The sequence below is a fragment of the Orbicella faveolata genome, unplaced genomic scaffold (assembly GCF_042242905.1).
Source record: "Orbicella faveolata isolate gen_17 unplaced genomic scaffold, um_ofav_v1 contig_14, whole genome shotgun sequence".
NCBI lineage: Eukaryota > Metazoa > Cnidaria > Anthozoa > Scleractinia > Merulinidae > Orbicella > Orbicella faveolata.
In genome coordinates, this window is record NW_028301541.1 from 13,370,203 (window position 1) to 13,397,993 (window position 27,791).

Genomic DNA, 27,791 nt, shown 5'->3' on the forward strand with positions numbered 1-27,791 from the left:
TGAGACCTGTCGTTCCCTGAGTCTTCGGATTGGTAGATCGCTCGTTGCCCGACCGCTGTTCAAACGAAGTTGACTTTGTACTATCTCTAGGAGACTCTCTAGGACGAATTTCGCGAACAAATTTTACACTGCATATTTCTGTCTCCTCGCCGACGAACAAGGTAACTTATCCAAGATTGAGTGTTTTTGCATCCAAGATGATTTTGAATGCAGTTATTAGTGAAATGTTGTGATTTTAGTTTAATCTAAGATGCTAAAGGGGCGGATTCGTGTACGTTGTTGTCTTTGATATATAATTTCACAAGCTCGCTTACCTAGAGCATGGAAAATACAGCTAATTAAGACGGCATACGAGCTGACACGTTTGACAAACACCCCCTATTTAACACAGGAACAACAATACCTGAACAGACATGTAAGAAGCCTGATCGTGATGTCCGAGCAAAGCAGCTTGTCAGATGTTCCAGCAGAAACTGATAATCTTTGTGTGTCAGGTATGTTTTGAAAAATCATTTGTAGTGATTTTTAGCGCTACGGTGCTTGTAAGCTGGTCATAAGCGTTACATGGTACTGAGAAAATCTTCAAAAATTCACTGAGGCCCTGGGCTAATGCAATGTTTATGAGGATGTGAATCTTTATTTGGATGTAGCATGGCTTGCATTGGCTGGAATTACTCAATTAGAAATTTCTCAGTTATAAAAATTGAGGAGCACCGCTGGAACTGCAACTCCTAGAGTATGATAACAAAGTTATATAGGTATTTCAATATATAGATTGATTAAGGTACGGTTTTGTTGTTTGTTGCCAAGGTTGAAATGTGTTCTAAAATTTCGTTCGTATTATCAGCAAACCAGACGGATAGTGTCGGAAAAACATGTTTTTAAAGCAAAATTGATATTGTTGTGACTTTCTGATGATTGAATACACATCTCCAAAGTGATTTTACTTGGTATGGAAAAGCACCAAAATTTTTAAGGGTAACCTTTCTTGAAATAGCTGTATACAACATTGAGATCCACCTTGTCACCAAACTTGATCTCCCTCTCCGTCTCTCCAATCCCACACCAATTTGACTTTTCCAAAACTTTGTTATTTGCAGTGCCATTTGTAGTGGAGGAATGGGACGAGAAAGCTAGCCTCTCCCCACATCATTTGTCTTACATCATCACCATTCTTCTGCCCAAACGACTGGTATCTTTAGAGCGAGACATCAACGTAGAATCACAACTCAAAGCATTTTGTGAAGCGAAACTCATAAATAATGCAATACCTGTTGGCAGTTCTACAGAAGGCTTCAGTATTCCTTATTCTATGTCATATGAAGTAGATTCTCATCTTGGCACTTACGTTGATGCAGATGTACTGTTTGTTGAGAATGATGTCCAGATATCCACGATAGATCCAATCCAAAATGTGGATACCCAAGCCATATTAGAATGCGATGATGTTCATCCAGGTTATGGCAGAGTGAGGCTACTGAAGCACAGTGAGGACCTGAAAGATGTTGTGACTCGCAATGATAATAAATACTTGAGCGGACAACGAATTCAGAACTCAGTACACAAGAAGATGACCAGTGGAAGGTCTGAAGATGACGAAACATCCATTGGTATTCATGGTCCAGCAGTATCAGTTGAGTATTCAACTGTCTTAAATGCTGACAATATACAAACCTATGGTGTTAGAATTCCACTTGACATGGTTTATGCAGTTGAGGTCAAGCAGTGGCCCCCAGAGGCAACTGAATGGGTCCAAAGAGTGAAGAAAGGAAACTGGCTTGGAGATGACTTGATTGAATCCATTGTATCAGAGGGATGCCAAGTTGTACCAGTAGCACACAAGCACAGCCTCAATCCAGACATAGAATGGAGACTTTCTTTTGCAGTTACAGAAAAAAGAATAGCAAGGAGTGCTGTAACTGATGCTCAACGTCAATGTTACATCTATTTCAAAATGTTGCGGCACCTTTGTCTGAAAGATTTGGAGGTGATTTCTTCATACTGTTTGAAAACTGTGTTTTTCCATGCTTGTGAGGTTATTCCAAAGCCTACCTGGGAGACTCATACTGGACAGTGCTTGCTATACCTGATTGATAGTTTGATGAGTTGTGTTAAACAAAGAAACATCCCAAGCTTTTTCATACCAGGCAATAATCTTGTGGATGATGTGCCAGAGGAGAAATGGGGAGACGTGGAGTCAAGGCTCCTCGAAATAAGGAAAGATCCTATAATCCCGATTTTGAAGTTTACAGACACACATGCTATTAGCTATACTGATATCCCCTTTGTATTTCGAGAAAATATTTCATTTGTCTTGGAAGACATGGAAAAGTTCAAAGTCCACAGAGACATCAGAAGATCTGCATTTGATGCATTTTTCACAACTTCCTTTAGAATGAGTTTGCTGTACTTAAACCAAGGCCAACCAAAAAATGCTGTTCAGATTTTAATGGATTCATATCCTACACTTGACCATTTCCTTGGACCCATGCCACTTGTTTACTTTCTAAATGAAGCTGCAATCCTGATCCAAGATGGTCGGCTTTACCTTCTTTTGCTTCAGGAACTCCTTGGAATGGCCAACCAACATCCTGACTTCAAGCTGCTAGAGGGAAATCTGGCTTGTGCATACCATGCAGCTTCTTACACCTATCCAGAGGAATCTTCAGAGAGAGCTGAATATCTGCAGAAGGCAGAGGAACTTGTTCGAGAAGAATTGAAATCTCAAAGCTCAAGCTCCTGTGGGACACAGGTCACATTTGCCACCATTCTGATGTCACAGAGGAAATACAAAGAGTCCATACAAATCCTTGAAACTGTTGTGAACACAGCCAACAAAAGTGCACAGGAAGAAATCCAAGGTGACATGACAGAATTTGGATTCAGCGAACAAAAAGTGCTTGATGAAGATTTGCAATCAGAAATTTCAACCCATATGAAAATAGAAGGGCCGTCACTTATTTTTGTATTTTATTTTCTGGTCAGATGTTTAGTACTGGAAGATGAAGTTACAAAACCAAAGGCTTTTTTTGAAGAATATGAGAGGGTGTGTGACCTGTGTGAAGATATCACTGGATATAAACTTCTTGGTTATAGCTATTATCAAGTAGGAGACAAACGGAAAGCAAGGGATGCCTTCATGTCAGCTTTACAGAAAATGCCAGGAAGCCAACTTCTTATATCAAACATTCAAAAGTGTTCAGAGTAACAAGTTTGCCTCTGGTTTGTCACACAAGATAAACAATCACAAAGGATGATGATTATAACCATGATGACTAATTATTTATTTAGCATCTTTTCAAGGGTGTTTGTTGTGCATCAGAGATATGACGATTCTCTGGCCACTATGCAGAATTCTCTACCTAAATTTTGATGGTCTGTGCTATTTTTTATTTTTACATGGAGAATAATCCTCTCTTACTTTACATTATTCCAGTGTTATCTTGCCTTCTATGACATTTCTTAATTTTTAGTGCAACAACTGCAGTCAGACCTTGACATAGAAATGTAAAATGATATGCGTGCCTGCAATATTGACTAATACAGTGATTTCAGGAGCTTTATCTACTGGTCAGCAGAATTACTCTAAAAAGTTTACAGATGATGGAAGGACATCATTTGCATATCAATTGCATAATCTCCACCACAACTAAAACCGGCACTAAAACCCTATAGATTGCTTATGCAATCTCCGAGTTAGAAAGACTGTTTGTGTTCTTTTGTACATTTTGAAATGCCAATTTGCCGAAACTAATTTTTCAGCAGTCCATCAGTCCGTATTGCAAAATTTGGACCGCTTAGAGAACCAATCAGAATTTTCTTCATCATTTTAGCCCAGTTTACCGTATAATTACGCACTTACATGTTAGACATTGAAAGAATCGTTTCACGTAGAGAAAAGTCGTCTTTGACTGGACTAAATGAAGAACAGCCAAGATGGCCGGGAAAACTCACTCAATCTTTCTCTCGGGGTGGGAAGGTCACATTTTACTACAGAACCCAAATAATAACCAAAGAACAAAAAGAAACATGGTTTTATAGTTTATTTGCCACCTGACATAATTCGTATTGTTTTATATTTCCCGCCGCGTTGGTGCCAGCAACAACGCTTAGACCCACTGTATCAATTTGCAGGCATTACTCAGGCATCACGCAACGTCTGTTGAGTTGTCACGTAACCACCCTTGTTACCCTTCAATCTCATTCCTTTAGTCTTCCTTCCCTACTGCCCAAGCTTAACGAAACGAACGACTCTCCAGGGTTTTGTTACACGCTAGATTTTGACTGTTTTGAAAACAATGAAAATGAGCGGAAGTAAAACAGCAGCGACTCGACTGACTCACATGGTTTTCAGCTAGGCATGCGCAATTCAACCGGAAGTCCAATATTTCCGGGTCGCTCGTTGCCCCACCACTGTTCAAGGAGAACGAAGACTCTGCGTACGCAGTTGTACTATTAAATTACATATTAATTTTAATTAATGTGTTCATAACTCCATTATCATGGAAAAACCGCAAGTAAAATTTCCACCTCCTGGTAAAGTGAGTAACGTGAATAAACCATTGAAACCACTCTTACCCATTGGTTTGGTGAGCGCCACAACTCCTCTTCGTGTCTTACTGTGCATGCGTAGTAGACACAAAGTAATTTTAAAAATAAATAAAATTGACCTCTGTATACAAGAGTCCCCTTTCCCCCTTAGAGGAATCTGGGAACGATATTGTTCAGAATTTTAGTTCGGTATGCAGAGGTTACATTCAAAATGAACATGTCTAAAGAGTGTGATCAGTGCATCTTGTTAGCTTTAACTTGGAGAACAGGCGGATTAGCGGGACAGAGAGCGAAACGCGATACACGAGCGCGAAGGGCGTGGTCGCGCTCCGCGTTCGTGTATCGCGTTTCGCTCTCTGTCCTGCTAATCCGCCTGTTCTGCAGGCTATGTTAGCTTGGGCTTGTTGTCCCATTTCAGACCATGTGATGATACTCTTGAGAATTCTTGCTTTCAAATTTTCAATTAGTCGCGTGTGTATGAGTGAATAACTTTTAGACGTATAAAAGAACGTTTGTCTTGAGAATCACGTGGATAGTAATGGAAAACAAACCGCCTAAGTTAAAAAGGTCTGTCATGTCACAAGAGAAACCCTGGAAAGGAAGCTGCAGTGCAATCATGCACGGTGCAAAGAATCTTCGTCAGTAATGTCACTATAAATATTTGGAAAGCGGTTCATCTACAATTTAAACAAAATGTTCTTTCTATCTGTGTTCTTCGCCATCGTACTAATTCATGTCCTTGTGAATGATCCATTCCACACGATGTTCTCCGTCATGTACGAGTTTGCTTGTTGGGTTCCATTCTGTATCGTAATTTTACGTATTTTCTTCAGCATCCTGCATCTGAGCACAGAACCAACTGAAGTCTGGAAACTAGCTTTAAACTGAGCCCTCTTCACTCTGCACAAGACGCATTTCGCAAATGGTTCATTTGTAGAATTCAGTTGCTTATAACATGTTGGTAATAACATGATCACGTTGTGAGTTCCTACGACTTACCTCGGTAGTTCTGCTATGTAATACTAAAGAGAAGTTAGCCAGTAGATCATAGCTAAATTCGTTTTTGCTCCTGACATTTCTGGAGGGTCAATGGTACATTGGCTCTACTTGAGCCGTATATCTCCGGGTAAATCCTCCCAAGCTTGATAACCTTTGATTTCGCTATCCGACGCTATTCCCTAACGTGCAAACCCCATTAATCGTTGCATCTTCTTGCCGTTGTGTTGCAGTGCTCATACAAGGTGATAATGTCTGTGATTGTTCGTGACATTGTTAAAATGTTCGTGTTTTGTATGTATCGGCAGTTCCTGCTTCCTTCTGTTCGCGTCATATTTTGCCTGTAAAGAAAAAATCCCAAAAAATACCCCTAAGACTGTACATATATTTTACACTTCTTTTGAAGTCCATTACCAGTAGTGGTATCTGGGAATCTTTACCTTAGTAATTAGCTCGGCTCTACTTGTTATGTTAGTCTTTACCAAGCCGTACAAGATCCAACGCAGCAAGGTCCGAAGAAAAACTACCGAGCTACAGGGTCGATCTTTCATTACCGTACTTAAATTCACAATAATCATTAGCCAATCAAAAGCTGTATCTAAGGTCTAATATCATGTAAAATCAAATCACTTGACTGATATAGTCGGATTTATCATTTATGGCCTAATTACGGTACGATAAATATCTAATCCTACTTCGTCTAATATCTTAGGCGTCATACCAGGCTCGTTTGGTCTCGCTGTGGGTATTTTGGCTCGATTGGATATCACCAAACTACAACTACTGCTCGACCAAACGATAGCTGGAGGTTTCGCACTCACCGAGTTCGCACCCACATTGACTCAACTACATGTAGCTATCAAGATTAGTGGGTATAATGAAACAAAATCACACAAAACATGTTTATTTCTCGTTCTTTAATCCATTAACCTCGGAGCTAACTCGAAAAGGTGGAGGCGAACTCGAGACATAAATTTTAAAATGCGTTCAGGGGTGCGAACTCGGTAGATGCGAACTCGATTGGGTGCACTTGTTACACGAATTTATAATTGAAAACAACCAAAATTTAAAAATGCAAACCGAACGTCCTTTTCAAACGGTACGATTTCGTTACGACAGCAACTACCATTAAACGTGAAGTGTCATATAGGGCAAGATTCTCATTTTCATATTAAGTGTGCATAAAAGACTGATTAGAAACTGACTGGAAATCACCAATGATGGATGCTGTAGTCTGTTAATAGATCTTGCCGGCATTTAAGGTTACCGTATTCCTTCAGAGCACCTTTAGAGGTGTCTCGCGTCCAAGCGATGTAGCGCGTCCGGTTTAAACTGTAAATACCCACACCGCTATATCAAATTAAAACTTATGGAGCTGGCTATCACACTATACCAAGAATTTTGAAATAGAAAGAATTGTCCAAATGTTAACGATGTTAGCGTCCGAATCATCTTTTGGGTCCCTTTTGAAAGTTACAAGTCAAAAGGAATTTGTTCGTTTGCCCTCAAATTTGGACAGTAGCTAGTTTGACATAAACAACAAAAACCTGTCTGTGAATTTTTTATTTCCAAATGTTTTTTCTCCGAGAGCGATTTTTCTCCGAACACTCCATGTTTTTTTAATCCTATTTGTCCATGTTTTTTTTTACGCCTATTTCGAAAATGCTCTGTAACTTTTCACTGAAATTGAATATGGCAAATCGCAAACACGTTTTCTTTAGTGCTTTGGTTCCAGACTCTAAGGAACAAATTAAATAAGCGAGAAACAAAATTCGCTTTGACTTGTAACTTCCAAAAGGTGATTCGGACGCTCGCATTAAGAGCTCGTAAAAAATTCGACAATTCATCTTATTTCAAAATTCAGGTGTAGTTTTATAGCCAGCTCTATAAGCTTTAATTTGATATGGGGTTTAGCTATCTACAGTTTAAACCGGAAGCGCTACATCGCTTGGGCGCGAAGGACCTCTTAAGGTATACGGTAATCTTAACAGATCTTCAAGAACACGAGAAAAATTAAACACCTAAGGAATCCAATGGTCGTGACGAGAAGGTTAAGCCTGGTTTTCAGAACATGAGATGCTGATAACTAGCGCCTTTTGTCAGGAGAATTTCATGTCCAAAGGTGTTACTTAGCAACGCTTCAACGCGTTTACGTATTTGCTTATGCTTATCTTATGCCTTAGTGAAAACTAGCCTTTGGGGTGGGTGAAGTATCTATAAAAATACCGCTTTTAACGGACTTCAAGTGTTCACGGACAGCGAAAATAGAGCATGCTCTGCACACTGTTCTGACATTAACGATGATTGAAAACTGCGACTCACCTTATTGTAAAGAAACACCCCAAAGATGGCGACAAACATGCCCAGCACATTATAAGCACTAACTGGATTACGCAGGAATATTACAGACACTGTAATAACAAGAATCCTCTTGGTTGCTGAGGCAACTGCATAACTCAGCGGGGTGACTATTGATAAAACTGTAAATGCTACCATATTCTGTGCAAAATTTAAAAATCCATTTATTGTTAGAATCACCATCAGCCATAAAATGTCCTCCTCACCCTGAAATGAAGACAAACAGAGGTGAGGAAAAATACTGGTACTCAAGGTTGTCAAGCATGGCTTCTAGGAGAAGTGATGTAATTACAATGCAAGCTGGTAACATGAAATTTTGGGTTGGGTTGGGTTGGGTTAAAATATTGTTTTGGGTTGTAATCGTGTGGTTCCAAGAAATATCCCTGAGAAAGATCAGTGGGAGTAGTAAAGGGCATAGGCTAGACTACCAGCTGCTGTTCAGGAAAGGACAAAGTGCCCCTCCCCCTTAATCCTTTACCTCCTAAGGCGAATAGCAGTTTTTCCTAAATCAGCAAATAAAGACTCTCTGCCTGTGTACAATATACCATTTGAAAGCCACTGACCAGCTTATTTAAGAACTGACATCAGCAGTTATGAAAGAGGTAGTAATTGTGAGAGAAATTGTTTTAAAATGTGAAACTGAAAAGCTTCCAACACATATCAATTCTCAAATATCAAAAGTATGCCTCTGAACTATAGTTTATTTAGTACATAGCTTGATGTGAGTCTTGCATTCCATGCATTCCATGTGCATCTCAAAAAAGAAATTGGAAAATAATGGGAGTGGTCAACCATGCCTCAGATAGGAGGGGGTCACAATTTTATGCCTTTAGTGAGCAGATCTTCACAAGGCAATTTTCATGGCAAAAATTCAAAGAAATCTCTCAACTTTCACAAAGTTATGACATAGTATGCCAAATGGCACTCTTAGGGAGTAAAGGGTTAAAGGACTCTTCTCAAGGAGGAACTTACATGTAGACCAAACTTGAGAGAGTGGTGGAATTGAGACTAAAAAGGGGGGGGGGGGGGGATGGTTTGAAAAGCCAAAGTTCTTAAAGGAAATATAAGGCTACACTAGAATTTCCAGAGAAAAAGACACTTACTGATTCTAAAACAAGAACAATTCTTCGCAAATCATACAATGCCCATGCTGGCAATAACATGGTAGATGCTATACTTGCCATCAGCAACAACAAACGCAAGTGATTAAGTTGTAAGTCTCTCATTGCCTAAAAAAGTGAAAAAAAAAGGGTGAGTGAACTGGTAAAGTTATCCACAAATTTGTCAGTTAATATGCTGGTATAAACCTGGTAAAAAACCTTACAGGATCCTCGAGGACCTTCTAAAGATCCTTAAAGATAAGGATCTTTCAAGGATCAGATCCTCAAAGATCTTTATGAGCAACAACAGTGTGAGCTAGAGGATAATTACTGAGAGACAAAACAAAGCATCAACTAGAATATATAATGTATGCCACACAAAATCTAAAACCAAAAATAAAACTGGATTGTATTATACTCGTGGGCAGATGAGTGGGGTAGACTAATGGGAAGGGATAGATGGACAAATGGGACAGGAAAAATAAACATTGCACAAATAAACAGGACGAACGAAAGACTGATACAAACCTACAATGTAGCATGTGTACATCTACTTACCTTTTTTGTAAAAATGTTCTGTATAGCAAAGGTCAAAGTTGCTAACAAAGCACTTAGTAGTCCAACAAGGTCAAAAGATAATTCAGTGGCAGTAGCAATAATAACCCCACCAACAACAGGAATTAATGAACAATAAACCTGAAAGCACATAAGAGATGTGTTATAGCTACATATAGATAGACAAATTAAATGTTAAACTCCTTAACTCAGTGGACCAATCCTTTGGATTCTAGGTGATTTGCCCATGCATGTACATGTACTCTGGGGCGGATCCAGGATTTGGTGAAGGGGAGTTTGAAAAATTGTCTACCGAAGGCGAACCCTTTTAGGGGGGTCTGGGGACATGCTGCCCCTGGAGATTTGGAATTTTAGGTTCTCAAAACATGTGATTTGCAACATTCCAAAATCTTATGGAATGATTATACAGCTCACTGATGAGTTGGTTGCTGGAGACCTTCCTGGCCTTAAGCTATAGCGCCTAATCTGTGAAATTCATCAATAGAACAACTATCACTTCTGGCACCATGTGGAATTTTTCAGGAGCATGAATAATGTGTGATTAAGGATGTTCGCACCGCAATTTTCCAGTCACTATACTTTTTTAAAATTTTTACTGCAGTCAGAAAGAGTTACTTATGTCAGAGAAGCAAAAAATATTGGGGGTCACTGACTTCATTTCAGAGATAAAGCGTGTAGAAAACTACCCTGATTTTCAAAATTGGCACATGTGATTCAGCATGGTCTACAGGGGTTTAAAGTTAAAAAAAATCGAAGGTGAGTCAATGGAGGCAAACAAACTTAGTCATAATTTGTAGCAGTGGGTCTGTTGCATAAATAATTCCAAATGTTAGCAACATTTTCACAAAACTTAACCCTTTAAAGGTCAAATGCAACGAAATTTTAACAATTTTTCTTTTGTCGAAAAACCTTTATAAAAAAGTCAGTTATACCAACATGAGGCAGAATCAACTCTTAAAAATAAGTTTTGTGTGAACTGTGGTGCCCAAGACACGAAAATCCGACGGTTTCCGAGAGCTTCACGGAAACGAACCAGAAATGGCCGCGCTTGGAGTGGAAACGAAATTATAGGTATTTGTGACGCCATATTTCGCGAGCTCATTTTCGTAACCAAATAATTTACTTGGAATTACTGAGTTTGTTTCAAGGATTTCCTGGCGTTTATTGACTTGCCGATGTATAAAATAGATCAAGATCCTGATGTCTTATTTGGAAATGTCCAAATACAGCCGTGTAAGTTCGAACCATGGGAATCAGGCAACGATTCAGTCGATATAAACTTGAGTGGATCACACTCATCGAGTGAACAAGATGGCATCACGATATCAACAACAAAAGAATCGACCACATGGATTGGTGAGCCTTTCTGAATATGTTGAAAACTGCTGTTCAAAGAGTAGTAATAAATTAATGAATAAAGTGCATCTTCAAGTCTTTGCCCTGTTTTATTTTGCAAGAGATGATGTTTACAATTTTTTGTCAGTAAAAAAAGTTGATCAGCTCACCTGATATAAGCCCTTACTGATAGTTGTTTTGGCGAACGTTTAATGTTTAAGCTCATCTTGTTTTTGTCGTTTTACATGACATGTAGTTGCTTTTTCGTAGTTAGAATGCTATGGGTTGCAGGGTTTTCACAGTTCAGAAAAGTTCTAGGGAAAATTAGTTCATCAAGGTTAGGTAATTTTATTTTGTCAGGGAATTAACATTGACATTTTGAAGGAAAATCAAATAAAATTAAAATATAACATCACTGGAATCTCGAATACTATTTTCTTAACAAAGAAGTAAATTTGTTGAAAATGTATCAGTCATAAATGGCTGGAATTCAAAAGTATGGCTGTTAGGGAGGTAAAAGGTAAAGTCTACATACCAGCCGAGTGGCTCATCAGGCCGGAGCTTATCCCGGTTTCAGTAGCATAAAGCGACCAGGAGTATTTCTACTCCCCCCTGGATGGGATGCTAGTCCACCACAGGCTTACCCCCCAGCATTAAATTCGCCAGTACCCATTCATACACCTGGGTGGAGAGAGGCAGTGTGAGAGTATAGTGCCCACGAACACAACACAATGTCCCTGGACAGGGCTTGAACCCGGACCGTTCATTCCTGAGTCGAGCGCACTAACCACGAGGCTACTGCACCTCCCACAGTGACCAGTACTGTAGGATTATATATTTAAATTGCTTTTATTCATCCTTTGTGATACTATTCCCTGCATTTATAAGCACTTACCTGCCCATTTAAAATGTGTCCGTGTATTTTGATAAATTACTAACTTACTTGCTCACTGAAGCATTATACATGTAGCTTCCTATGGCTATTCACACCACATCAGCTAAACATCAATTAAACTTTATTATTTATAAATTAAATGACATACAGTACATGTACTGAATGTAAAGATCCTGGTTTTGGTTTCCAAGTAAGCACTCTGGCCTCAATTAGAAACATGAGAGATGTTCAAAACAAAAAATATTCTGACAGAACAGATATGAATTAATCCATTGGCACCTGAAGGGATAACTATGGCACACCCACCTCAACATCCTTCATACAAGAACATACAAATCCAGACAGATAAGTTATTTCTTCAGTTTCTACTAGACATGCTCAAAGAGAAATAAATAGCTCTTTTAGGATTTAGAGGTTAGTGACGTTGCTAAATTTATTGCAAACTCCCAGTGGAGGAAATGTCATATGAAAGCCCTGTGGATGCTTGTTGTCTCTTTTTGCATAGTAAAAAGATGAGAATTGTGATATTATCATTTGTCTCATGGTGAGGTCACTAGAGTTATAGATCACAACACAACAACTGCTCACTGCTAGAAGTCTTCATCAAGAAGTACCATTTATATCATGCAAGGGGGCTTGTGATTGTTGCATTCAATTCATCTTTCCAGCAAAAAGTTTATTTATCAGCACGCCGATGAACAATGAAAATTCCCACAATATTATAGTATTACTTACAGGGCAATAGCCAGGAAAAAATATGACTGAGGCAATGTCCACAGTAAAATTCTCTTCCTAGATATTTAGCAGTGTTTTACTTCGCCTTCAAAAAAGAAACAACAGAAACGAAAAAAAATGGCTGAGGCAAGTGGCTCAGTTTACCTTACAGTAGCTACGGCCTTGACTAAGGTTATTTCGGATGGAATGCCTTGTCTTCTTCACTCAACAAAGTATCACTAAGGGTTGCAAGTCAGAGGTAAGAGAATATAGTCATACTATGTTGTTGGTTTAGGCCTGTCAGTTATGAAATCCTGGATAAAAGCATTGGATACCATTTATGGGTTTAATTTGTATGTCTGCTTTAGGATGACATCTTTCAGTTATTACTCAAACCTCAAGTCACACTGACATTACTCTACTTCAGGAATCTGACTTCACTTTCCAGGCTAGTACCCCCATCCCTCTTCCTTAACATGGGATGCACTGAAACCAACCTGACACTTCATCCCAGCACTGAAGTTACGACTGAAAAAAATCCTAAATACTCTTGCAAAAAGTATTTTTACATTTTGTTCAACTAATAACACTGTTGTTGCAGAAAATTGGTAATTCGAGATGATTTATTTAGGCGTTTTTAAAGAATGAAGTCTTAATTAAGCTTAGTATATACCACACAAGTGAATAGTGCTTTTTGCACGCTCTGATTGGTTAACTCGGAGGTGATTAGCAAGTACTATTCACCTCCGAGCAGCTGGTGCGAGAGATTTTAAAATTTTCAACCACTTGTCACACATAAAATAACATTTTGGTCTGCTAATTATTCAGCTTGTGTGGTATATACTAAAGCAATTATTCACCTCAGTGTCGGTGAAAGTGATGGACCTCCACTTCAGTGAATAATTGTTAATTATTTACAAATCACGATGGCATGAAATCATGTTAAATGACAAAAATCACACTTTTCTAGTTCCTCTTTTTATTTCAACTAGACTAAGTTTAGAAAATGAGATTGTGAACTCCAAAAAGTTAAACTTGATATAATAAAAACCTCGCAATAGTTTTATTTAGTATATACCACACAAGTGAATAGTACTTTTCGCACACGCTGATTGGCTAGCTCGGAGGTGATTAGCCAGGTATTATTCACCTCCGAGCAACCGAAGAAAAACAAAATGGCTTTCCGTTTCGCTTTGTCGGTATATTGTCACAAATAAAGTTACTCTTTGGTCTGCTAGTTATTCTGCTTGTTTGGTATATACTAACACAATAATTGTGTTAGTGTGGGTGAAAGTGGTGGATATTTACCTCGCCGTTTCATGGCTCAGTAAATATCCACCACTATTCACCTCCCCTTCGGTGAATAATTGCATTCCGTGTTGGTAGAGCGTTTGTTTCTTGGATGTTCATCGTCAACGCTTTGCTTTGCGGCATATGGTACAGCCCCGAAGGTTTTTGGGCTTGAACTCGAGACCCTGCCTAGCAGTTACAAAAGATACTGCTTCGAGGTTTTTGCTGAAATGTTTGCTGGTAGCACGAAGATGAGATGAAACTGGATGAAACAGTTCCCTACATCACTTCTCATCCTTTAAAGGGATGTAACCAGGCTCATACCACAGATTTTTGAATGATTGCTACAATTAACGCTGCACAAAACACTCATATTTGCCCTAATACTTTGTTGTTCTGAACGGGAGCTCACCAATTATGACGTCACGACATCCAGTTCTGACAATTGTCCGAAGTTTCCACAAACTGTTCCGTTTGTAAAGCGAAGAAAACTAGCTGTTTTCAAGGTCTAATATCTCGGCGACTTTTTGACTAAATCAGGTAAAATTTTGGATTATGATTATCTGGATTAGTATCTTTTATTTTAACTTATAATCAAACTAGGCCCAATTTCATTGCATTTGACCTTTAAGAGACATTTGAGACCATCGCACAGATAAACATAGAGTTAAAGAACAGAATTCAATCATGCATTTTGCAAAAAATTCAAACTTCTAGTTGATAGATTTTCTTCATTTTTTTGTTAAATGTAGAAAATCAGTAGAGAAAATGATCCATCAAAAGAAAAATAGGGGTCACCAAGTGTCCAAGACCGTTAAATCCAGGCAAAGCTTTAGTAATGGCCATCTGCCCTATCATTGTTCATTTTATTACTTAGCGCGCGCTCTCATGCATGACGTGGTGTGTGAATTAATTTGCTTGCACAGTAAGGATGTGCAGGAACAATTAGTGTGAACATCCTTAAATAGAACAGTTTTAAAACTAAGTGAGACATTTAAAACCAGAAAAGACCCTCATCCATCAAATGTTATTTGCCCTTTCAAATTAGTCTGTTTTCCAAAAGAGATAACACTTTTGCCAGGAACAGCACAGGTTTTAACAATTTTCATTTCAGTTTAGGGGGGTTCCACTGAACCACATGGAAAACATAAGCTACATGCATTTAAGTTCCCACCTCCTTTGTTTGTGTTTCTCCTAATATTGTTCTGGAAAGAATTACTGTAAAAACTGGCATCGTTGCCTAAAAAATAAATTAATCATTTTATTTAGTAATTATTGATCTTGCATCATCACAAGTTCAGAAAGAATTACAGCTAGGGAAAACAACAGATGTCTTGCTTTACCAACTTTGCAAACAAGAGATGATCTTTCCATAAATGTGCAGTTCCTGAAAATATTCAAACTCCCCCCACAAAAGGGATTGGAATTTCCTGGGAGTGAGGGATCTTTAAGAACAAAAAATCTAAAGAAATGGCGGAGAAGGTGGGGATATTTTTGGAACTACACAATTCAAACTAGAAAATTCATACCAATGATGAGCACTAAAATCTTGCACATATATTTTAGTAAAAACATCCTCACTGGGACACACAACTTAATCATGTGTTATGGGCCTGCAATGCGTGCAAACGATTTCAACTTTAACACCCACTGCAGTTGTTGTATTGTGTTTTTTTAGTTAAATAAGACCACTAACATGAAAGCTATAGTCTGAGACAAATAGGGAAGGTTAGCAATTTTGTTCTTCGCCTCTCCTGTTCAATTCATAGCATCTAGCAACCTCACATTTCTCTCTGAGTCACAGCATATTCTGGTAAATAATTAAATAGTTTATTGAGTGTTGACAACTCAATATTCTACAAGTAATGTACTGTTGTCTTGATTATGAAGAACTGAACAACAGGGCACTACTCACCTTTACTTGAGTGGGGTGCACAATGCAACAGAAAAAAAAAAACAATAAATGAGTAACAAGAAAATGCTCACTAGTAAAGAGTCCTGTTTTAAGTCAATATTACTATTATTGCTTCAAATGTTATCAGTTATTGCATGTAAGTAATCAAAAGATACATGTTGGTGGGACTGAGAAGATTCAAACACTCACACATTCATTCACACTGATTGCATCATAAGCTTGCCTGCGTTCAAACAATCACCATGAAGTAATTTTCACAGTCATAATATAATAGCATCATTAATGGTGGAAATAATGCTGTTATTTCAGAACCTGGGAATTTCTGTTCTTGTTAATCCCTTTCCATTTGTATATCATAATTCTATTTTAAAAATATTTGCTTTTGTTGGCAATGATATTGGTATCACTTACATCCAAATTGTTATAACCCCTCAAGGAAAATTATGTAACATTTTGAAAATGGACATGGCCACACCCTGAAATGTAATTTGATAGCTCAACATTGATTTTAGCTATATGCAAGTTATATGATCTTTTTGATGTTATGATAATTTGTGTGTAAATTACAGAAGATGGCCCAGGGTTTCCTTTAACTTAATTCAACACACTTTTCCGTCAAAATGAATTTTCCTAGTGGAACTGGAGAATGTACATAATATTGCTGGAAATTCCAGAGGGTTGGGAGGGTTACTTTCATCTTTAAAAATATGGAGAGTGTAGGGAGGTGGGGGATCATAGTAGGGTAATGGATATTTTCTGGAACTGACAATATTGTTCAACAGATGCATCATTTGCAAATAGAGAGGACAAGTCTGCTAAAGTACACTCCAAAAATTGTATGGCAAATTAAATACTAACAGCATATTCAACAATTAGGTTATGAGCTTGCGATTTCTATCACGAATAGAAATCAAGACCAAACAGTCTAATTTTTTCAATATACATCTGCTAGTTGTTCAAAACTTTATCTAAATCCTCTTCACAGAAACTTTGAAAAATGCAAAGATGATGACCACCACACAGTGGTAGGCTACTCACTATCGACAATGTACAGAGCAGATAGTGAATAGCACAACCAATAAAATAACAACATTCATGATAGAATGCTGGTAGATTTATATTAATGCAGAGGTCTGTCATGCATGGATGGTACAAGGATTGTTATTTTCTGATAACTGGGATGTTGTAGCCATATATGTATGGACGTTGAGATGATAATAAAATGCAGTATCTACATCTGAAAATCACATTTTTAATATATAGAACCTCAATCAACATCATATTGAAAACAGTCGATAATTTTTGCTTAATTGGCTGGCTGCCCGACTGACTAACAGATTAATTGATTAATTGATATTTCTCAGACATCACCTGCATTAATTAAACATGAATAATTTTCCTTTTGAGGAAGGAAATCATCAAATGTTTGAGACATAACTTGTTTCGATCGCTGAACAAAATTCGCTAAGAAATTACGACGGTCTAACCACGTTTGTTGAAGTTTTATTGACGCAACTGGAAATCTCTATAACTCAATTTTTCGCGGTTGTGTAAATCCTTCAACTGAATTGATGTTATCAATTTATCAAATGAAGATGATGCTGTTGAAATCAACCTACCTGTATGCGAGTATGAGACAGGTACTCTCCAAATACTAACATGTGCTGTTATCGCCGCAAAAGCCTTTCCAAATGAAAGAGGTAAGATCAGTTTTAGAAGACTGGATTTCGGTAACGATTTCATCGGAGGAACGTTCCAAACACGGAGTGTTGGCGATAAAAACAGCGCTGTAGACACCACTTGGACCATCGCTACAGTCAAAGGAAACGGAAAATCTGTGAGTATTTTCTTTCCAATGACGCTGTTTGTTGAGCTGATCGTGTACCACAACGAGCACAGTAGAACTATTCGAAATGCTTCGGAACGAAATCCCACAGCCATGTTTCTTCCAGTTTAGTATGCCGGTGTACACATGAACTCAAGCGACACGTCATTGCCATGCAACCGCGCTTCCGGCTGCGCAAAGGGGACTGTTCTTCTTCCGGGAGCCCTGCGATTACAAGTCACTAATCTGTCACGAGGTGATGTCGGAGAAGATGGAGAGGAAAATGAGCAATTGCGGATCCGTTCGATTTGTTTTGTTGATATTGCTGTTCTCGATAACGTTGTCCAAAGCAGACAATTTTGATAAGCGAAAGAATGTTTTGGTTATGATTGGAGACGATGTGGGTTTCCAAACCCAGGTTTATAATAACACTGTTTGCAAAACTCCAAATTTGAACGCTTTGGCAAAACGCAGTGTTACTTTCAGGAACGGCTTCACATCTGTGAGTAGCTGTTCCCCGAGCCGGTCCGCCATCTTAACAGGTAAGAAAGTACGTTCTGCAAATGATATAAAAGTCAGGAAGTGTTTGCAGTGACTGTGCATGCCAAATATTCGCCATGAAGGTAATAGCTGTGGAGATATTTTGAAATAGGTGCACAATGTGTACATGTGTCTGCGCGGAAGAATGGTGACAGATATTAGCCAGCCCTTTCGGGATATGAATTGATCCTGCTCAATGCAAAATCACATTGCCTTTGAAAAAAATTCATTTACATATGTACTGTGATTCCCAGGGTATCTCAGCCTTGCAAAAGATATCCAGCCTCCAAGACAGCATTTCAAAGAACAATTGAGATGGCAAGACCACACAAATTTGAAAATAATTCTGCCACAAGCATATTTTTGGAAGGACCAGTCACTGTACTCCTAATTTACTGTCTCCTAATTCACTAATTTACAAGTTTGTACTCCTATTTATCTGTACTCCTAATACCCATAGAAACTTATGTTAGGAACAGACGTGTCTGTGTGAACAATTCACACAAATCACGTCTAACAAAAATCAAAGTGCTCTATGAGCAAACCCATAAATATCCAAGTGAATTATGTTTGACATGACCTAACCTTTGTGTGGAATGGGAAACGTACTTAACATTCACTCCATATCTTGTACGTGTGATGGATTGTGAAACTATGTGTTATTAAAGAGCAGATAATATCTTCAATATTTTCCGTGCCTCTAGGTCTTCCGCAGCATCAGAATGGTATGTATGGCCTTCATCAGTCATATCATCACTTTAACTCCTTTGATGCAGTCAAGAGTCTTCCTTTGGTGTTACAGAAGAATAATGTGCGAACTGGAATCATTGGCAAAAAACATGTAGGGCCTGAAACAGTGAGTATTGATCATGATGAAAAGGGTACCCTGATTGTTTTCAGCAGTGACCAGTCTGAATTTTGCAATTTGGACTGCTAAGATGGACTGCTCAGGAATACATTTTAATTGGCAAATCACATATTGAAAGCTAGCAAATGGTTTTAGTGTGTGTGTGACATCAGTGTGCTGTGTGTGAACCACAATTTGATCGGTGGGACAGAACTTACATGCATGAACAAGCAACCATAATGGGAATCAAAGCCTTTTTTTCCAATCCTCCACTTAAGGTTTTCATGCTTGGACTACTTAACCCATTGACTCCTGCATGAAATTCCCCGCGACCCACCCCTAATTCCCTGGCATTTTTGCAAAATGACCCTGGAAGTTTGTGGATTTGGCCCGCAATGCACCATGATTACCTGCACTTTTCGAGCGCATGATTTTAAGACGAAAAACCGAGTTAAGTTTTGACTTCAGAGGACAAAACGAAACCGAATACAACAGAATTTCTACTCTTTTACTATAATAACGGATAACATTTGATAAAACACCAGAAAATAATGGCGAAAGACACATTTAAAAACCAATTTGAAAACAAGAAATCAGATAATTTCTTCACTGCGTGACAAAGTAATACAGTGCAGCAAAAGAAAGATGAAAGTTGTACATCAAAAAGACGACAAAAACAAGCCAATTATTTTGAGATAAATCATATTACAAATGTGTTAATTTAGCTCCCACTTAGTTCTTCTCTCAAGAGTTCTGTAGTAGCTGAATAAGACTCAAAAAATATATTTAAATGAAGTGAATAAACTAAACAAACAAACCACGGGGGTCGCCGTAAATTAAATATACAGAAATCCAGTGTGCAAAAATACTGTTCACTTTTAAAACCTGAAATTCGCAAATAAAGGCAACCACATGAAAGAAACGTGACAGGAAGTTCAATAACAATAAATTTTCATTCAAAATGAGGCAAAAAACTTATCTAAAAGCATAAAAATGTTCAAAATTTTGCAGACGTGCTTCGCTGCATGACCGCATGTTCAAATTAATTCCTCACGCTAAAGTGAAAGCTTGAGATTTTGCCGACGAGTTTTGCAGTTATTTTATCAGCCATGGCCTTACCAATTGCTCTAAAAATTGAATTCAACTTCAAAGTAATACTGTACATTACCATTTTTGTTTTCTTAAGTCCAGGAAGCTGTTTCAAATCCGCGATCTGTATTCAAAACTCACTTGAAAGCGTACTGATTGTCATGTTTTCGCGGAGGGTGAAGGAAGGAAACATTCTTCACCAGAAAGGTTTGAGGGCTCTGAACACCTTGATCTTCCATTCTGAGGCCACCTAAACATCAATTTATGTTTTTCCTTTCTATTTTAAGTGCCAAAGAAGTAATTTTGTCCGTTTTAGGAATGAAAACAAGACCCTGGAAGTTTGTGGATTTGGCCCGCAATGCACCATGATTACCTGCACTTTTCGAGCGCATGATTTTAAGACGAAAAACCGTCTTTCAAGGACCCCTAAAGTCCTCTAAAAATATGCTCTGTAAGTCGATTTTGATTGGTTTATTTGTCTTTAACAACAATAGAACAATAAGAGAACTAAAACGTCTTCAGGGAGGGTAGGAGAGGCAATTGTCCTCACATGCTTTTGTCACAGCCAGTTATGGCCGGCACAGGAAATTGGGGGTGGGTTCTTGCATGGCCGGTATGGCCGGGACAGGAGTCAATGGGTTAATGTACTCATTTGAAATGAACTGACACTACTCTTCAGACTGCTATCCTATTTAGTGCATACAGTGGAACCCCAATTAGTAGCAAACCCTGTTATAGTGAAGTAACATGGTGAGCTAGCATTATTATGGCAACTGTTTCAGAATGAAAAGGGGAACTCTGATTGATTCCCTGAACATTCCAAATTTTGCAACACGGACTGCTAAGGTGGACTCCTCATGCCTTTGTTTCAGTGACTTGCTTTTTCAAAACCCTGTAATGTTATAATGAACCCATTTTCCTAGTGTCTTGGCCCTTCATTTTGTCAAGGTTTTACTGTACTTGTGACATCTACATGTAGCAGGGATCCTCTTGGTTTTTTCTCCAAGTAAGCCAGATGACACAGATGACGCAAGTATGCCAAGATGACACACTTGCCCTGGCAAAATTTTACTTGCTCGTTGGCATACCATGCGATTCACTTTGGGATGGATACAATATGGCAAAACAATGTTTTAGTTTCATACATAATCAAAGGAATCACTCTTCTTGTTGAGAATTAGAAATATATTCAGCAAGGCTGAAGGTGTCCGTGGCAAACGGTTTTTCGGTCAGAACTGTTATTTCTGAATCACAGCAACGACATAGTACCATGAAATCCTAGGGATTCCAACACAACAGCATGTGAATGGAAAGTTTGCTTTTTTATTATTTTCACGTTACCAGTCTCCCAGTACATCATGTCTGTAGTTGCAGCTGTCAGCGGATGCAGAGAACGAGGTACAAATGAAATCCAAGGCCCCTTCAACTGCCATGAAGGCTGAAAGGAATGCTTTCACTCTTGCTGCTCGTATTTAGCTTGTTTTTCTGAAGTGTTAATGCTACTAAACGCCATATCCTGAACAAAATGATCAAAACAGCTGATGTGATTGCTCCACATGTTTTTCACAGATGCAGATGCAGTACAGAGCATCCTCAGTTGAAAAAATGAAAATTGAGCCAGCAATGATTTCATTCACACGTCATCCAAAATGACGATTTATCGTGAAAGAAAGCTGCAAATCTTTCTTTGTTTTCTACAAGTTTCAAATGGATAAAAAGTGGTCAGAGTGCAGGGAACTCGTAAGAAAATTTAACAATTTTTTTTTCTGGTAGAGTCAAACTAAACTCATTCAGCAGAAGAGTTTAAACTTGTCCAGCAGACGAGTTTCTGTATTGTTTTGGTCTTCGCTACGATTTTTTTTAGTCGTCACAGATGACCGGACAACTGTGATTATGGATCCCTGCATCTAATATTGTTGCCTTTGTTGACTATTTGCTCATCAAAATATTGAACTACAAATGTATTATTAGCCAGTTTATAGCCACAGAATTCCTTCAAGGGGTCAGTTAACTGTAGCTGTTAGTATGAATGACAGTCCTACAACCTACAATCATAGGCTTGCAATGAGTGTAGGAGGTACAAAGTCTGCAGAAGGATATGTATGCAGACTGTAGTCGAAGTGCTTTGCACGCATTGCAGACCTATAGGTGCCTTGAGATGCAGACGGTAATGTAATTGTAGCCCTCTACATGCATTGCAGGCCTATTGTACTACATGTAATACCCAGGCAGGCTGTATGTAGAGTGGGCTTTGCAGCTGTTGTATATCTCAAATTGTACTATGCGCAAGATAATTCTAATTGTGGTATGTAAATATAATAATGACGAAACCTGAATGAAGGTCACCAAGTATCCTAGCTGATGAAATAGTTAATGACAAACAAGCATTTTTCAAACAAGCATGTTTCTGATTCTCTTTTATTCACAGGTTTATCCATTTGACTTTTCGTACACTGAGCAAAACTGTGGCCTCCTGCAGTGTGGCCGCAATATCACCCACATGAAAGACCTTGCTCGCAAGTTTTTTCAAGGATCACAGAATGACTCTCGGCCATTCCTTCTTTATATTGGTTTCTTTGATGCCCATCGCAGTGCAAGTAATCCAAAATATGGTGAGTTTAATCAACACATTTTGGATGAGGTTTACAACATAAAAGTGGGAATTATCGGTGATTGTATGATTTTTGATAGTAAGTAAAATAAAGTGGAGTGTGCTGTGCATATTACTAAATCACAAGCTCAATTAACTGTTCAAAGAATCTTCAACTTAAGAAACAAATAATAATACAGCTCCAACACAAAAAATTGTGGCAGTTATGAACGTAACTTAGGCAGCTGTGAAAAAAGATCCTGAAAAAATTTGGACTTAAATGGGATTCAAACCCATGACTCAGCGATACCAGTGCAGTGCAATATTTTCTGGAATACATCTTGATTCTTTGGGGGCAAGCCAAAGTTCTACATTCTCTGTTGCATTTCTTGGGATAGTTCCCATATGGAGCAAGTACAGTCAAAATTTACTGTCAGAATTTGCTGTCCATCCCTGACAAAACAGGAAGCAAATATCTACAAACTTTTGAGAACTGTTGATGTAAATGTACCTCAGTCAGTTAGGTTCACAATAATTGTTCAAATGTGCTATTGGTATCTGTACAGTGTGCATATGACCTAATTTCCTCAACACAATATCCATGTTCATGTATATTGATTTCTTGGACAAGCTGTAGAAGTTGCACACAATTATTTCTAGACATTATTTACACATGTGCTAATTTTCTGACCCAAAGCATCGAAAGCCATTTGATGGCATCCTTATTTTCCACCAGTAGTATTATTAAATGAGAAACTGATATTAAAATTTAATTCAGAAAGGATAGTTTACCACATAAGTCAGAACCAAATTCTTTTTAATCTATTGGAGATAGCAAGTATACTCCAGTTGCCTTGTATAGTCTGGGGTGAATGTTTTGATAGGTGAAGGAAATTCCTGGCTTATATTTAGCTTGTCTAATACCAGTATTAGGTGGCTCATATTGCATAGCAGTTGTACCCTTAATATCTGCCTTGCTATGAATTGCCACCTGCTGCCGCCTGACCTCTTAGCATATTTGGTAGAGCAACGGTGAACTACACTGAGTTGTAATACTCAGAGGTCGTGGATTCAAATCTCGCCGAGGTTACGGCGTGCAATGCCCAGTCTCCCTCCTAGGGCTACCGTCCAAAGGGAATTAATGCTTTAGTTTTTCGTTCAAGAAAGTGGTCCGCTATCGGAAAATATACAAATCCAACGTAGATATATTTGTTTTAGTTCGTTTTGCATTTCTGAGTTACAGGTTGCTGTTCCAGTTCATTGACCGTAACAGACACCTGCTAGTTTGTTGTGGGATCATAACTGTAATAAGCGTTGAACTGTAATTGCAACATGCGATAGTCTTTTGTTAAACTGTTATCTACCTGTATTGTTTTGAAAGTTATTGGTGTTGTAAACGATGAATTCCGTTATAGCCGATCGAGCTTTCTGAAATGTATTAGATAATGTTAAGTTAAGAATTTTTAATAGCTTTACGTAATCCTTTAGAATTGTGCTTTCGGCTTAAATAGTCGTGCCTTGTAAAATAATCTTGGGTTACATACTGGTTACATTCGGGTACGTTCCGAGGACGTTAGTGGATTAAACTCTACTGGTGGACCCAAGAACTGTGTATTCTCTGTCTTCCCGTTGGATTGTTTTGCTGTAACAGATCCCGAGTCCTCTAGGAGTCTGACAAACTCCGTCGCTGCAAGCGTGTTTCCCTCTGGATGGTTGTAACAAGGATAACAACTTAAGCGGCCCAAAAACCTGTTATCACAATGAACATTTGTTCTTGTTACTGTAAACTGCGCAGTACTGAATATCTGGGCAACTCTTTTCTTGGACGAGAATCAAGTTTGTTCTTCATTTTTCTTGGCTTTGCGGACGCTTCAAGCGTCTTGTATAGCTTTAGTAAATCATTCTCCTTTTTTATAGGGCCATTTTGTGAGAGGTTTGGAAATGGCGAGCCAGGCATGGGAGTTATACCGGATTGGAAGCCACTACACTACTCCCCTGACGAAGTTGTGGTGCCGTTTTATACACAACACACACCAGCCGCTCGAGATGAGATTGCTAAGCAGTACACTTCAGTCAGCCGTCTTGATCAGGGAATAGGGCTTATACTAGAAGAACTTCGCCAGGCAGGTTTTGAAGAGAACACCCTGGTTATTTTCAGCTCTGATAATGGGATCCCTTTTCCTGGTGCGAAGACTAACCTCTATCATCCTGGTATGGCTGAGCCCTACCTTGTTTCATCCCCTGAGGCCCCTGAACGTTGGGGCCACATAAGTGACGCCATGGTGAGCTTATTGGATATAGTACCTACTGTGCTGGATTGGTTGAAAATTGACTATCCCACTTACAGGCTGTTTGGATCGAAGTCTGTGAAGCTGACTGGTAAGTCTGTCTTACCAGTGCTACATCAAGAACCACGGGAAGGATGGGATACAGCTTTTGCCAGTCACGACTTACATGAAGTGACAATGTATTATCCAATGAGAGTCCTGCAGAAGAAAAATTTCAAACTTATTCACAACCTTGCCTACAAGATGCCGTATCCAGTTGCCTATGATATCTTCAGATCCGCTACTTACCAGGACCTTTTGAATCGGACACGAGAGGGGAGGCCCACGGGATGGTTTCGCACATTGGAGCAGTATTATTACCGAGCACAGTGGGAACTGTTTGACTTGAACACTGACCCTAAAGAGCTGACAAACCTGTCTGATAAACCGCAATATCAGAAATTGGTGAAAGAGATGCGTCTTGAGCTGTTGGCTTGGCGAGAGACAACTAATGATCACTGGATATGCTATCCAGGAGGTGTTCTGGTCGATGGTGCTTGTTATTCCATGGATAATGGCCTGTGATCTATGACTCTTGTCGTAAACCCTGCTCTTTCCTCTTGGAGATGAAAAGCTCTAACTTCCTACCCTGTAAATTACCGTATTTTTTCCGATTAAACGCCCTTGACGTTTATTTCAAACTTGGTTTCGCATTTTTTTGACTTTTGCAGTGTATTTGAGCCTGGAGTTAATTAGAGTTTGTATTGATTGTTATTTTTGAGAGCTAAATATCTTATAGTTATACCTAAAGTTTATTATACCTCGAATACAAATTCCTCGAAGGTCTTATTTACGAATCTACCAGGCAGACCAGGCGTTTATTTGGGCGATATTCCAAAAAATACGGTATCTTAATCTTTGAATTTTTATTGATTGAAATCGTTAGCAATAATAGAAATGCACAAATACTGTGATACTCAATCATATATTACAGGACAAAATAGTGTACAAACTAGTAACATTCCAAGACTGCAGAATGATTATGTCAATCAATAGGTCCAAGTTGTCCGTAGTAACGAGGGAAGAGCAATAAGAATATTAGTTTGGGACCACGTGAGGTGTCGCTATTTGGTGTCTGTAACAGCTAGAGTCCGTGTCAGTGGGATTTGCTTCCCTACATTTCTCTCTGTTTTCGGCCATGGATGTAGCTTCTGCCTGTAATAATGGGATGTCCAGAAGGGGAGAGTTGACTGTAAGTAGAATTTATGGAAGTTTAACTTCCAGTATTCACCTTCGCTGTATTGTATTTACTGCCGGCGCCTTTCAATAACACGCGAACTTACAAGTTAAAATCCTAACTAACGACTGCGCTTTTGGCTGCCGTCAATTATCATTACGATGACAACCAATGAACTTTGAGAAAAAAAAACAAATGGATCGAGATCTACCAATCACAACCCACATTAGTAACTTTTACAACCTTCTAAAGAAGACTTCTAAAAGTTTCGGGGGTTGTTGAAAGGCCCAGCGCAGTAATACTGAATTGCAAGCAATTTTTTTTTTCATGTTTTAAAATAGTCCACGCTTAAATATGTCTAAGACTCCAAGAGGGGAGCTTATCGGGTGCATGGTCATTTTGGTGTGTTTTAAATAATATAACACTTAATATATTGCAAGTTAATATATGAAAAAATCATTGTATATAATTTGTCTCAAATGGAGTAAATCTTTGGACCGCACTTTCCATCCTTTAAACCAAAATTTTGCAAAACTTTTATGACGGTGCAAACGGTACCGAATTTTCTCGACTAAAGTTTGCGGAAAAACCAAGAACTGATGAATTTCTAAGATTCGAACCGTTGACTCAAAGGTTTGAAAATTCTGAGAGCAAAATCAAATAAAACGGAAACTTTTGGTAAGAACTTATCGAAAATTTAGGAGGTTTTCCTCTTTTAAGAAAATTCCAGAAAGTGCTGTTCCATTCGCCACTGGAAATTTCAGAAATTGAAATCGGAGTTTTTGGTCGAACGGAAATTGGTCTTTGTTGGGAGATTTAAACACCGTTCGGTAATTTTCTTATTGTCGATTTAACAAATTGAAACTAGTTTTTTATGCGTCTGTCCTCTTATTGATGATAAATTGCGTCATAACATTGTCAAAGTGCATGTAGAACCACGAGCTGCAGGCGAGTGGTTCCGCAGTAAACTTTGACAATGTTATGACGAAATTTATCATCAATAAAAGGACAGACGTATAAAAACCTGACGTCAATTTGTTTTTTTACAATAACTGTCTAATTTCTCGCGCGCTGATTGGCTCATTTTTATCATCAATAAGAGTACGGACAGATAAAATGTTAATTTATGCAAGCTTTCAAGTTCAACTTGCAGATGTCAAACTGTCAACTTTTTAACCAATGAGATTTTATGGACTTTTTTAAGTAGCCAAACAAAAGGCGAAAAAATCTGTTGACAATGTTCGCGTCATTTTGAATAAAATTCACTTATCTTTGTTTGCGGCAAGTTTACGGTGTCTTTTCCCCTCATTTATTCCCGGTATTTGACCATTTTGGGGTCTTGTTATTGTAAAATACAGGTTTTAACCGACTTTCATGACTGTTATAGAGATCACTTTTCTTATTGTCCTGTTTTTTAATGCCGTCACGAGAAGTAAAATTTATTTTGTATTGTATTTATTTTCTTTTACAGGTATAGTGCGATTATGGCTCCTGACAATAAGTAAGTTGTGAATAACTTGGGTCGCCAGACTAAACACTTGTGTAGTTATAATCGTATCGCACCCTACTATAGCGTAGACTGCTGGCAGTCTGTTTTTCTCTCGAAATTCAGCAGGGGTTATGAGGAATGACGCTTTTGTGTAAAGGGGAATGGGACGAGAAATGG

The 27,791-nt window shown here is 38.5% G+C and overlaps 3 protein-coding genes across 3 annotated transcripts; 2 read left to right on the forward strand and 1 right to left on the reverse strand.

The window, feature by feature from the left end:
• Positions 1-78: 78 nt before the first annotated feature.
• On the forward strand, positions 79-4,577 carry LOC110066797 (uncharacterized). Its single transcript, XM_020774045.2, has 3 exons — positions 79-161; positions 392-494; positions 1,101-4,577. The coding sequence occupies exons 2-3, from the start codon at positions 434-436 to the stop codon at positions 3,206-3,208; spliced, it is 2,169 nt and encodes a 722-aa protein (XP_020629704.2). The 5' UTR covers positions 79-161; positions 392-433; the 3' UTR covers positions 3,209-4,577.
• Positions 4,029-16,650, reverse strand: LOC110066693 (solute carrier family 35 member E1-like). Its single transcript, XM_020773934.2, has 6 exons — positions 15,731-16,650; positions 14,990-15,055; positions 9,564-9,701; positions 9,009-9,134; positions 7,870-8,112; positions 4,029-5,888 (listed from the first exon to the last, which is right to left on the reverse strand). The coding sequence occupies exons 2-6, from the start codon at positions 15,047-15,049 to the stop codon at positions 5,784-5,786; spliced, it is 672 nt and encodes a 223-aa protein (XP_020629593.2). The 5' UTR covers positions 15,050-15,055; positions 15,731-16,650; the 3' UTR covers positions 4,029-5,783.
• Positions 16,651-17,756: 1,106 nt separating this feature from the next.
• LOC110066692 (N-sulfoglucosamine sulfohydrolase-like) lies at positions 17,757-26,000 on the forward strand. The gene is made up of 4 exons (XM_020773933.2): positions 17,757-18,097; positions 18,800-18,951; positions 22,460-22,643; positions 24,539-26,000. Exons 1-4 carry the CDS (start codon positions 17,815-17,817, stop codon positions 25,471-25,473), a joined length of 1,554 nt encoding a protein of 517 aa, XP_020629592.2. The 5' UTR covers positions 17,757-17,814; the 3' UTR covers positions 25,474-26,000.
• The last annotated feature ends 1,791 nt before the right edge of the window (positions 26,001-27,791 follow it).